Source organism: Myotis brandtii, unplaced genomic scaffold, assembly GCF_000412655.1.
Source record: "Myotis brandtii unplaced genomic scaffold, ASM41265v1 scaffold111, whole genome shotgun sequence".
NCBI lineage: Eukaryota > Metazoa > Chordata > Mammalia > Chiroptera > Vespertilionidae > Myotis > Myotis brandtii.
In genome coordinates this window covers 6,190,746-6,203,976 of record NW_005353789.1, presented here as the reverse complement: position 1 = coordinate 6,203,976, position 13,231 = coordinate 6,190,746, and the positions used below count along the sequence as shown (strand labels likewise).

At 37.4% G+C, this 13,231-nt stretch overlaps 1 protein-coding gene across 2 annotated transcripts in view; it reads right to left on the bottom strand.

Annotated features, from left to right (window-relative positions):
* CCDC158 (coiled-coil domain containing 158) overlaps positions 1-13,231 on the bottom strand; it is a 72,907-nt gene that overhangs the window by 56,791 nt on the left and 2,885 nt on the right. For both annotated transcript variants that reach the window (XM_014544838.1, XM_005857443.2), the window contains exons 2-3: positions 8,002-8,044; positions 1,132-1,271 (exon numbers count right to left, since the gene is read on the bottom strand). In XM_014544838.1, the coding sequence (XP_014400324.1) occupies positions 1,132-1,198 (67 nt within the window). In that variant the 5' untranslated portion in view covers positions 1,199-1,271; positions 8,002-8,044. The remainder of the gene's footprint in view (positions 1-1,131; positions 1,272-8,001; positions 8,045-13,231) is intronic.

The window sequence follows — 13,231 nt, the reverse complement described above, 5'->3', positions numbered from 1 at the left end:
GGGCCTCTAGTATACATATAAAAGCCTAAGCAACCAACCGTTCGAACATGCAACCAGTAGCTATGGTGCACACTGACCACCCGGGGGCAGATGCTCAATGCACAGGCATAGGAACATGGAAGAGACTGATGAATCTCAGAGGGAAGGGAGGAGAGGGGAGGGAGGGAAGAGATTAACCAAAGATCTTATATGCATACTAGAGGCCTGGTGCACAGATTTGTGCATCAGTGGGTTCCCTCAGCCTGGCCTGCACCCTTTTGCAATCCCCGAGGATGTCGGACTTATCCCCGCAGGCCAGGCCAAGGGACCCCACTGGTGCACGAATCCATGCACTGGGCCTCTAGTATTAAATAAGACAAAGTGCACTTAAAGTTAAAAGGCACATTCTACAATATATTACTTCTATCCCTAGCCAGTTTTGCTCAGTGGATAAAACATCAGCCTGAGAACTGACGGTGCCCAGGTTTGATTCTGGTCAAGGGCACATGCCCTGGTTGTGGGCTTGATCCCCAGTAGGGTGTGTGCAGGAGGCAGCCAATCAATGATTCTCTCTCATCATTGATGTTTCTATCTCTCTCTCCCTCTCTCTTCCGCTCTGGAATCAATAAAAATATATTTTAAAAACTATATATCTTCTAATTGTCTGATATAACACCCACTTAGATAAAACATAAATTGTGTTATATGAAAAGAAATTAAAGAATTTCTGAAAAATAATACCAACAAAAACACTACACATCAGAATCTGAGATACAGTTCTGTGAATAGAAGGAGCAAGACTTAGTACCTGACTGGCTGCGAGGGTTGGTAAGAGAAAAGTAGTCAAAATGATACAGAATTCTAGCTTAGAGTCGATGAAGGAAGAGAGGTGTTTAGGGAAACATGGAATGTGTTCAAATACCTCAACATGGAAACAATTTCTAAGCCAAAAATGTAACGTTAACACATGCTAAAAAAACACACCCAGATATGCTATTTTTAAAAGAGTAAACAATTTCTCAAAAAGTAGACTTATAAACATTCATGGCCAAGGTCTGTACCGAATAGTTAAGCATACTAAAAGCAGTAGCTTGAATGAATACTAAACTGCTTAACTCTATTTTTTCCCATTGTTTTATAAAGAACATATACCTCCATTGGATGCGATGCCACTACTTGATAAATCTTCATTATGTGATTCACAAGGTTTTTTTTCCATATTAAATATTGCTGCCTCTTCTTAGAGATCTTGAAATATGAATGCTTCCCTGTTAGGTTCTTTTAGTTCTTATCTATAATATAAAAGACAGGGATTCAATATTTGTTGATAAGGTATAATGTGAAAATATTTATTGAGAGGAATTGACTTTGTTCATATTTGAAATTTAGTAATAATTTTTCACCAGGAAAATATTTATACAAAAAATTGTATTATATAAAATTAAAAAATGAATAGAATCTTATTGTAAAAAGTGTTGATTTGGATGGCCAACAGGATTACTAAAGAAAACCTAAAAAAAAAAATCACCCTAATACTTTAGTTAATTAAAACTCTAGTTGGGAGCAGAGGTTTTCTCTTTTCTTAAGTCTCTTTCATAAAGTTACATTGTCAAATGATGGAAGAAAATATCTCCTTAGTAAAGAAGTCACAAATTAGTAAAAAAAAAAAATCACAAACCAGAAATTTAGAAATCACTAATAGAAACTGAAAAACTTCTTTGATATCAAATAGTGCTCATAATTTTAGATTAGGCCAAGAGGGGATGTCTGAGTTTGGACAACAATGGTGGTGGTCTGATTCCAAAGCTCCCCCTAATTTTCTGAAAACAACCATAAAATCAACAAAGGGAACAAATAAATAAAACCACATGGACTCCTTCCATATCTCTAGAAGACAGGGAATACCACAACCTTCAAATTATCTGTAAGCAGAGGAAAATTTTTCCCCAAAATTTCTCCCACAGTCTGCCTACCAGCACTGTAAGCCTGTGGGTATGGAGATGGGAGAGGAGAGGCTCAAAAGGAGCAGAGGGGAGCAGAGAGCTGAGAAGAAGCACAGACTAAAGGAAGTGAATAATAAAAAAAGCTGAGACACTAAGCAAAAGTTGGAACTTGAGGTCCATGGCCCTAGCTATGCCTCAAGGGCTTGGAAGTGTGCAGGGACCAGAAATAGCAGCCTCTGAGAAGCAGTGTTTCAGGGGGAGAATCAGGTATGGAGAGAAGAGGTGATCTCCACTGGAGACATGGTAGAAAGGGAAAGGAGGAAATGAGGGGGAAATTCCATCACCAACAAAAAGAAAGCAAGATACGCCAACTCTCCTTCTACCCCTCCCATTCCACCATCACCACCCATAAAAGAAACTGCCCGGAAGAGGGCACTCTCAAACTAGGAATCCTGTTCACAAAATGAACAGACAAAAGCAGACCCCATCCATACAAAACTATTACAAAATGTATGAAAATGCTAATAAAATCTTTTCTGCTGATTAAAAGATGTCCTCACTTCCCCACCCACTTGCTGCCCCACCAACAAACATGAATTCAAAGAAAACTAACACAACAATCCAAACTGAACTGAATATTCTCAAACAAGCATTTAGGAATATGAAAAATTACCCTTGAATCAGAAATGTAAAATTTAACAAGAGAAATGAATAAGAAACAAATAGAACTAGCAAACAAACATAAATTAAACAAGAGCTGGTTGAAGTCATGAAACAAAGAAGAAAAAGACAAAATTATATCAGAGATGAAGACCAAATAACAAAGTACACAAGAGAGGACAGATTGTAATAAAAAGTTAATAAAGGCATGAAGAAAATCAGAAAAACAACCAAGAGATTGAGAACTACGACAAATAAATAAAACGGGTGAGAGAAGAAGTGAATGAAATGAAAGATAAGCAAAGGAGAGTGAGCATAATTGGTGTCCCTGAAGAAGAAAATCAAAACCATGACACAGAACTACTATTTAAAACTATAATCCAACAAAGTTTCCTAGAAATAAAGGAAGACCTGAATTTACACATTTTTCATACTAGAATGATCAACTCTGAAACATATCCTAGTAAAATAATAAGATTTTAAAGACAATGAAAAAATCCTCAGGGCCTTCAGGCATAAAAAAGATGAACTACTTTACAAAGGCAAGAGGATTACAATAGCATCAGATTATTCAAAAACAACATACAAAGAAAGGCAACTATAAAGCAGCATTTTAAAGAAGTATAAGGAAAGTGCGTACAAACCAAGGAAAGATATTATATGCAGCCAAGATCTCCTTCGAAAGACTCGAAGCCATAGAAAAATGGTTTTGACTGTACACTGTACACATGTGCCCTTCTGAGGAATCTACTTGAGAGGGTGAAGCTTCATCCAACCAAAAGACAACTGGCAAGTGTGGCAAAGTCTTAACTCCTGGTGAAAATCTTTTGGTTTTTCTGTAGGTTTTTAATTTTTCAAAATAAAATTTGGAATAAAGGTAAAGACAAGCATTAAAAAAAAAAAAAGATGTAGCCTCACCCAGGAACAAGACACCGACTTGCGCCTGGCCAATCGGCAAGGCCACAGCCCTTTCTCCTCCCCTTACTCCAACCCCCTATAAAACCCCTCTCCACACAGAGTTCTCTCTCTCTCTGCTTCCTGTCGCTGCGTCGGCAAGGTGGGGGAGCCGAGCTAGCTCGAATAAAGACTCTTATGCTTTTGCATGGGGTGGGGCGGGGGGGAAGATGACTGGGAAAACTTGACAAAACAATTTGTGGTAAACATTTAAATATTCAACTGTAGAACTGAGACTAAAACATGGCTGGGGTAGTGACATTGAAAAATAATAATATACATAGCCCAGCTGGCGTGGCTCAGTGGTTGAGTGTTGACCTATGAACCAGGTCACAGTTCAATTCCCAGTCAGGGCACATGCCCAGTTTGTGGGCTCCATCCCCAGTATGGGGCGTACAGGAGGCAGCCGTTAAAATGACTCTCTCTTATCACTGATGTTTCTATCTCTCTCTCCCTCTCCATTCCTCTCTGAAATAAATAAAAATACATTTAAAAAAAAGAATAATATACACATATACGTGTGACAAAGGAGAACAGATGTAACTATAAATGGAAAGAAGAGACGAAAGGGGGGAAAGTAGACCATTGGTTGTCAAAAGATACCATTTAAAACTGACAAATTAAATAAGGAAAAAAGGAGTTTATAAGTGCACTATAAAAAATATTACTGCAAGGTAATCACTAGAATAAAAAAAACTTCTCAAGTGGCAAAAGAATTTTAAAAAGAAAAAATAAGAAACACCAAATAAATACTGCAAATGTAATATAATACAGTAATTACACACAAAATAATGTAATAATAATATGACAAATTTTATTTATTTTTAATTTATTGCTTTTAGAGAGAGATAATATGAAAGAATTTAGGCCAAATATAACAGTCATGTCAATAAACATGAAGAAACTTAACTTGCCAATTCAAATAAAAGGATTTTCAAATAGACTCCTTAAAAAATTCAACTCTATGTTGTACACAAAAGGATATTTAAAAGGCACTGATATTAATACAGTGATAGAGATTTGCCAGGTAAATGAAAACAATAAGAAAGCACGGATTAAAGTCCTGATTCCAGACCAAGAGGCCTTCAAGCCGAAGAACAGTACATAAGATCAAGGGCACTCAAGTTAAAAGGCACATTCTATAATAAATATGTTATTTGTAATTTTCTGATATAACACAACCACTTAAATAAAACATAAATTGTGTGATAGATAAGATCAGAAATTAAAAATTTTCTGAAAAATAATGCCAATGAAAACCTACACATCAGAATCTGAGATACATTAAAGTAATGAAAAGAGGAAAGTTTCTAGCCTTAAACTTCTATTTCAAAAATGAAAATAAGTGATTTAAATTTCTAACACAAAAAGGTAGATTAAAAGTAAAAAAAAAACACATGCTAGGAAACAATAAAGATAAAAGCAGAAATTAATGAGGTAGAAAACAGAAAAATAAATAAAAGGAATGAATCAGAATCCTGATTCTTTAAAAAAAAAAGAACAAAATATATAGAGACATAAACCATCAAAGTGATGCAGAGAGGAACATCACATATAACATACTGCTTATCATTTTTACATTAATTCATAATTGTAAGCATACTGTTAAAAGATTTTTTTGAAACCTGTGAGCTAAAGGGAATTTATTGAACAGAATTCCTTTTTATTTTACTCACAGTTCCTCCCTTTTGATTACTGAGATGCAATCTGTCATAACTACAATTAGATAAATTCTACCTTAATATGTTTCATACTATCAATTTTAGCAAATAAGTAGTAGGTATGAAGACATTCCATCAAGAATTATAATAATGTTAGTCAAGATTGCTAGGCAACTTAAATGTTCTAAATAGAAGAGATTATTATTTGGGAAAAAACCCTCATTTAAACAAGTTTTATCATGAATGTATAGTGTATACTTTTACTTACCCACTAAAATGATGCATTTGGGGATTCTTCAGGATGGTGAAAAACACTAAGACAATTCAAATTACTGAGTAATGTTATCATCACAAATTACAGATAGATCAAAAGCATGAAGGAATGAGCAGGGCAGGCAGAATCACATAGCCAGTATTGGGCAAGCATACCCTAATCCACTCTGCTTAATACTAAAGTTTTTGGTATCAAGCATGAAACAGAACCTATGAGCAAGATAAGCATAACTGGAACTAGTAGTTGGAAAAGAGAGAAAAGAAGAAAGGAGAAGGTTTGACTTTAGAATATCCTGATATGAAACCACACTTATTTACTTTGGCAAAAGATGATGAATGAAATCAACTCATTAATTCAGTATCCACTCATAGGCAGCAGGCCATTGAAGAGAAGCAGACCTTCAGAGAGAAATATTTTTCTTGAAAAATTAATAGTTTAAAGAAGAAAGCTTATATTTAGTTAAACAATAATTATAAAGCAACATTTATTTGTAAAGAAAATGCTTAGTACTTCTACTTGTCAATGCCACTCGTTATTTTATGAACTTTACAATAGGAAATCTGTCTTTTAAAAATACTTGAATTTGGATTTTCACTATTTTAGATTGACCATATCCTCAGTTTGGTCAAATCATTCAGCGTTCCTCTACTGTCATTACACTTTAAGAACTAAAACATTATACCTAATTTCAGGCATAAATCTTATTAAATTATTAAGGATTTCGGGTAAAAGAAAGTTGTTAGCCTCAATAAATCATAAATTGTTAAAACGCTATACTTGTTGTAATGGGGATCATAACATGAATTTACATGTATTTGATTTAAATCTCTGAGTAAAGTACAAAGATGAGATCTTGGCCTCTTCTGGTAATGCCCAAGATTAATTATGAACAATTCTGCCTGATTTAAAACTGTGACCAGATTCCCAGTGAAAGGAGTCTTATATTTCTGACAAGCAATAGCGAGGTAAAGATTCTACCTTGGTTATTCTATTGGAATGTTGCAGAAAAGACCTTAGAAACCACAGACCACAACAAGAGGACTTTTGGAGGAAAACGGTGTATAGACTTTTGTTTTTGTTATACAGTCAAGTTAAAGGGCTTTAAAGTATCTCCTGGGTTCTTACCCCTTCTCCTGGCTTCCAAAAGACCAAGGTGGCTGTGTGGCTATCCTTTTCCTAATGTGAACAATCCTCAGCTTGATTTCTTATGACTACTCAAGGTGGACCTCTCCCGTGACCGTGATAGAATGTGACTGTCTCTATAGTAAGTTGATTTAGAATCTATGCTGTATTTTGATTGGGTACAGGTTACTTATAATGTATGTTATGTTAATCAACTAATGACTCAAGCCCATAGAATGCCAAACCATTCTACCTTCCACAGAAGCCTTCTCCTGGCTTCCAAAAAACCAAGGTGGCTGTGTGGCTATCCCCTATTGGGATTTTATAACATTGACCCATAATCTCATAGAACCAGTCTGCAGGTGTATTTTCCTTAAGAAATTCTAAAGTTTCCCAAGATTGATCCCAATACAACATATTTCATAAATACAAGAACATTAATGAACATCACTTCACTGCTTGAGTTAATGTTAATTGCTTATTAACTTCACATTGATTTTAGTGTCTGCTTTCTCAGTCACATTCTTTCTCTCTAGATGTTGTCATTGACTGTTAGGGTTCAAATCCTAGCTCTGTGATCCACTAGCTGTGTGACCTTGAAAATAATATTTAACCTCCATAAGACTATAAGATGGAGATAAAGAGTGTATAACTGAAAAGAATAAGAGTTAACTGAGATGACTCATGAGCAGCCTTAATATGGTCCTTACTTCGATCAGTAAGTATATAGTACCACATAATAGGACAGTAAAACACGAATAATAATAGTATACTGACTCATTTCCATAATAAATGGCGATATCTTTCTATTTATCTATAAAGAAGATATGTTTCATATAGTTCTACTAATAGAAAAGAAAGTGGGTTTAGAATGCATTGAGTAAATACAGGAACTATTATAATGCAAAATAGAATTAAGCTATTTAAGATCATACTTCATCAGTACACAATACCATCTTGGAGGGAGGCAGAACAGAAGAATACAGAACTTCAAATCAGGAAACTTAATTTTGTCATTGGTTACTTGTGAGAGCATGGGCAAATCTTTTCATATCTCTGAGCCTCAATTTTCACCATTACTAAATAAGATTAAAGTTGTGTTTTTCAAACTTTTTAAGGCAGTAGAAGTCTTTATTTAAATTTTTAGAATCCCAAATCCACACTCTCCTCTATGCCCCAAGACACCATAATGGAATACAAAAGATATCTCTGTAATATCTTTTAACTCCACTGAGCAGAGTTTGAAAACCACACATATAGCCCTTGTGGTTTTATCTTCGATATTCCAGCCTAGGCATTCATCAAACTCAAGGCTTCAGTTTCTAAAACAGATTAGGGATAGATATAATAAAGTATATCAGTTGTATATGTTCACAATTCTTAAATATAAAAATAAAACAAGAGATACCTTAATATCTGGATATTCTTATTTTCACTTATCCTATTAATACCTGAAAAAAACAAAATATTTTAAAATATGCTTATTAATATATAATATTTCATTAGCTGAAATTTATTATTTTCAAAAATTTCAATTCACAAGTTCATTTTCATCACTTAAGATCTTGACAACACCCCAAACACATATATACAACAACAGTAATAAAAACCTTTAAATGTTTTTCCTTTGGGCTTATTTTGTTTATAAAAGTATATTTTTATGGCACTTATCTAGGCTATGTTTACACAACAGAACATGTTCAATTATATGCTCCCTGTTGGTGCAATCTAATTTTGTTGGTACAGATCTTATTGGCATTATTAAGATAACACAAGTAAACCTATAGGCACATGATCCCCTTTTTCATATGTATATTCCAAGACCTGATCTTTCTCCAGGTGCAGACCAAACTGACTTAACCACCTGAGTGTCTTCTGACCTGCTTTTATTTTTTGGAGATGCTTTGACCAGGCAACAGATCTTGTGCTTGGTTAGAAAAGTTACTAGGTAGAAGAACTTCTGTGAGTGGGTTAGAAATAGGTCTATAAAGTTTAAGAAGTGGAGCTGAGATGATAAACAACTAGGATTTTTGGAATATCTCAGTGGAATCTAAGTGAACAGTTGCCACATTGAAAAAATGAGGGACAATATTCTATGTGCATAATTAGGACTAATGATTAGAAGTAAAGGGAGTAGATTCTAGGTCAGGACAGAGATGGATATTCTAACACTAAACACCTTGAATATATACATGGTGGGCTTCGTTGTGAGGCGTTGGAGCTGAGGGTAGATGAGCATCTGCTGGGATGACAACTGTCACTGCTGTCCTCTCTAGGGCAAAGTGTTGGACTGGAAGATCTCTAAAATCTTCTCCAACTGGACATTCTATAATTTACTATGGAAAACATTTAGCAAAAAGATGACCAAAAAATATGATGACTTCTCACAGGTGATTTCAGTCAACAACAAAGCCAGATAGAGACAATTCTACTGCTTCCACCAAGTTTCATGCTATTTGTTTAAAAAATAACTGGCTTTAGAAAAATGTTAATGAATGTATGTTCCATTAATACCTCTGCATATATGTCTACAGTCATCTTAAATTCATCTTATACCATATCTGATCTCTTCACATTCCCATCTAACCTGCTTTCTAGGCTGTTCTCAGATGATAACATCATAAAACTAACTTCCCAAGTTAGACATTTCAGTGTTTTTTTAAAAAATATATTTTTATTGATTTCAGAGAGGAAGGGAGAGGGAGAGAGAGATTGAAACATCAATGATGAGAATCATTGATTGGCTGCTTCCTGCACACCTCTTAGTGGGGATCGAACCCAAGCATGTGCCCTTGACCAGAATCAGACCTGGGACCCTTCAGTCTGTGGGCCGACGCTCTATCCACTGAGCCAAACCAGCTAGGGCTCTTTCTCTATTCTTCATCTACTCAAACTCCACATCCAATTAGTAGCCATACTCTGTTGAGTCTATCTCTGTAATATCTTTTAACTCAGCAAAGAAGACTTAAGTGTGCTCATAAGTCATAAGGAACAAACCCTGGAATACGCTATTTAGTTAATTTTAGTCCTTTTATATTCTTTCATGCTTTAGTAAACTCTTGCCAGACCTTATAAAATACCTCAAAATGGTCTTTTTAGCTTCACTTTCTCACAGTCTTTAACAGTTCCCTTTAAAATCAGAGCCATTTTGTCCTATCTTGCTCAAAGATTAAGGTTTGAACTAAGACTAGCACTCAAAACTCTTTATGATCAACCCTAACAACCTCCCAGCTTCATCTCCATTCCGACATACCCTGTGCCCCAATCAAGGTCTACTTGCTGTGTTCTGAGCATGTCCTGCTCTTTTAAGACTCCGCTAAAGTCTTTCTTTTGTTCCAACTTTCCTTCCTAGCAAAATCCTCCACAGTTTAGTTTTTAGGAATTTGAAAAATGAGGTTTAATAATAGATTACTAATGGCAATATACATTGATGTAGTCTTTAAAATAAATATCTATAATAATAAAAGCATAATATGCTAATTAGACCAGATGTCCTTCCGGACATCCTTCCTTCTGGACAAAGCTGCAGTGGGCAGGGGCCGCAGCAGAGGTGACAGAGGCCCCTGGCCGTGGCGGTGACAGGCATGGGGCAGGGGCTGAGGCAGAGGTGGCCGCCGTAGTGGAGGCCAAGGCCCTTTCATGAATTTCATGCATCGGGCCTTTAGTTCTAATAATAAGAGAATGAAAACTATCCAATGTCTCTGAAAAAAATAATTTAATGTAGAGGAGGACATTTAATATTTGGAGGATGTGCTCCCCTTACTCTTCCCACATCAAACACAGTAAACTTCAATTAAATCATTCATATACAAGCCGCCTGGCACATAGTCAGCATTCAATAATTATTAATTACTGTTGTTGGCATTTTGATGCTTTACAATGCTTTACTGTACTGCTATGATTAATGCTTCTAGGAATACTAGAGATAGAGCTGTGTAAGATCAAGAACCAGTTTCTACCCTCATGAATCTTACAGTTTAATGGCGAGAGATACTAAGGAAACAAATCAAAATATAATTTGGGAGAATGGTTAAGAGCAATGATGAGAATAACACAATATACAGAGAGGTGAAGTTGAAACTACTTAGGGAAGGTCAGGGAAGGACTTTATGAAGAGGTGACATTTGAGTTAAATGACTAAATGCAGTCAGCCCTACAGAGGATTGGGGAAGATCCTAAGAGGAAATACCAGATGCAAAGGCCCTGGATAAAAAGGTCTCAGTGTTCACTGACTGATGAGGAAGGAGGCTAGTGAGGTTGCATGTAGTCAAGGGAGGATGAGAGGCCTACGTATGGATAGCCAAGTGTGTACCACACCCAAAGCAATGCTGTGCTTATCACTTCCCTCCCGAAATTATCCCGAGAAGTTGCTGGGGAGATTGGTAGAGGGTAGAGCTCACAGAGGCTTAAAAAAGCCATACTAAGGATTTCAGGGTTTATTCTAATTGTGAGAGAAAGTCATTGGAGGGTTTTAATCAGGGGCATATCATCCTCCAGCAGCTGGGTGGGCAATATACTGAGAAGAGGAGGCCAGTAATAAGGCCATTGGTGTAGCCCAGCAGAAGGACTAAAACTTAACTCTGAAGTAGGCCAGTGACCCAAAGTGGATTGGAACTGGGGGTGGGAATGGGGATTGACTGTAAAATGGGCCTAAGGGGATTTTTTGGACGATGGAAATGTTTTAAACTGAATTGGGGTAATGATTGCAAAACTCTGTAAATTTACTAAAATTCATTGGCTGTTATACTTAAAACTAAAAGTCTGGTGCATGAAATTCGTACATGGGGCGAGGGGGTCCTCAGCCCAGCCTGCACCCTATCCAATCTGGGACCCCTCGGTGGGTATCCGATTGCTGGTAATTGGACATCCCTCTCACAAAGGATTGTTTGTTCTAGTTCTGTGAAAATGCCATTGACATTTTAATAGGGGTTTCATTGAGTCTGTAGATTGCTTTGGATAGAATGGGCTCTTTAATGATGTTAATTCTTCCTATATAAGAGCATGGTATATCCTTCAATTTATTTGTGTCTTGTTCAATTTCTTTGATCAATGTTTTATAGTGTTCCCAGTATGAGTCTTTTACTTCCTTGGTTAGCATTTTTTAAAAATGTTTTTATTGATTTTTTTTTTTAGAAAGAGAGAGGAAGGGAGAGGGAGAGAGAAACATTGATGAGAGGACCTCCTGCACATCCCCTACTGGATATCAATCTCACATCCCACAACCCTGGCATGTACCCTGACCAGGTATAGAACAGTGACCTCTCGGTTTGTCAGATGAAGCTCAACTAACTGAGCAACACTGGCCATGGCTTCCTTGGTTAAATTTTTATTCCTAAGTATTTTCTTCTTTTTGATGCAGTTATAAATGGGATTGTTTTCTTAATTTCTCTTTCTGATAGTTTGTTATTTGTCTACTAGAGGCTCTGTGCATGAAATTTGTACATGGGAGGGGGTCCCCTCAGCCCAGCCTGAACCCTCTCCAATCCAGACATCCCTCTCACAATCCTGGACCTGTGGCTCCTAATTGCTTATCTGCCTGCCTGCCTGGTCGCCCCTAACTGCCCCCCTCTGTCAGCCTGATCAACCCTCATTGCCTCTTAATGCCAGCATGAGAGTCCCTAACTGCCTCCCTCTGTCGGCCTGATCGACCTCACTACCTCTTCATGCTGGCATGATACCCCATTACTGCCCCCCCCCTGCTGGCCTGGTCACCCCTTACTGCCACCCCTGCTGGCCTGGTCATCCCCAACTGCCCCCCTCTGCCAGCCTGGTTGCCCCTAACTGCCCCCACCCCTGGCCACCTGGTTGCCCCTTACTGCCCTCCCCCCTGCCGGCCTGGTCGCCCCATGAAGCCTGCTGTTCAGTCGTTTGGTTGTCCCTCACTAACCCCCCTGCTGGCCTGGTTGCCCCAGGCAGCCTGCTGGTCATTACTGTTACTGTGATGGTATCCTGGACAATTTGCATATTCCTCTATTATTAGTATAGATTGGTGAATTTTATGGTATATAAATTATACCTCAAAAAAAGCAGTTCAAAAAGGAATTGAATTGGCTACTCTTTGTGATGTTTTATGGGGCAAGAGCAGGGGTGCAAATTAGCAGCCTGTGTCCCAGAAATCAATCAGTTAAACCTAAACACTGATTTTTTGTGTGCACTCTGATAACTCCAAAGTGTCTTCATTTCAAGACGACTAGAGGCTGCTTTTAGCCAGATGTTCACACCCCCTCACATGGAAGCACCTTGGCTTTGCCTCTTCCCCAGCCTGGACTCAGTCCCCAGGTGTCTGCAGCTCTTGGTATGAAGGCTTCCAATAATGTCTCAGCTAAGGACCAAGCCTAAGTCACTCTGTACCTTTATTCTCTAAACCAGAGCAAATACAGTGAGATATCAGAAGGACTAAAACTTAACTCTGAAGTAGGCCAGTGATCCAAAGTGGATTGGAACTGGGGGTGGGAATAGGGATTGACTCTAAAATGGGCATAAGGGGCTTTTTTGGACGATGGAAATGTTTTAAACTGAATTGTGGTAATGATTGCAAAACTCTGTAAATTTACTAAAATGTATTGGCTGTTATACTTAAAACTAAAGGTCTGGTGCATGAAATTCATACATGGGGGGGGGGGGGGGGGGGGGGGGCT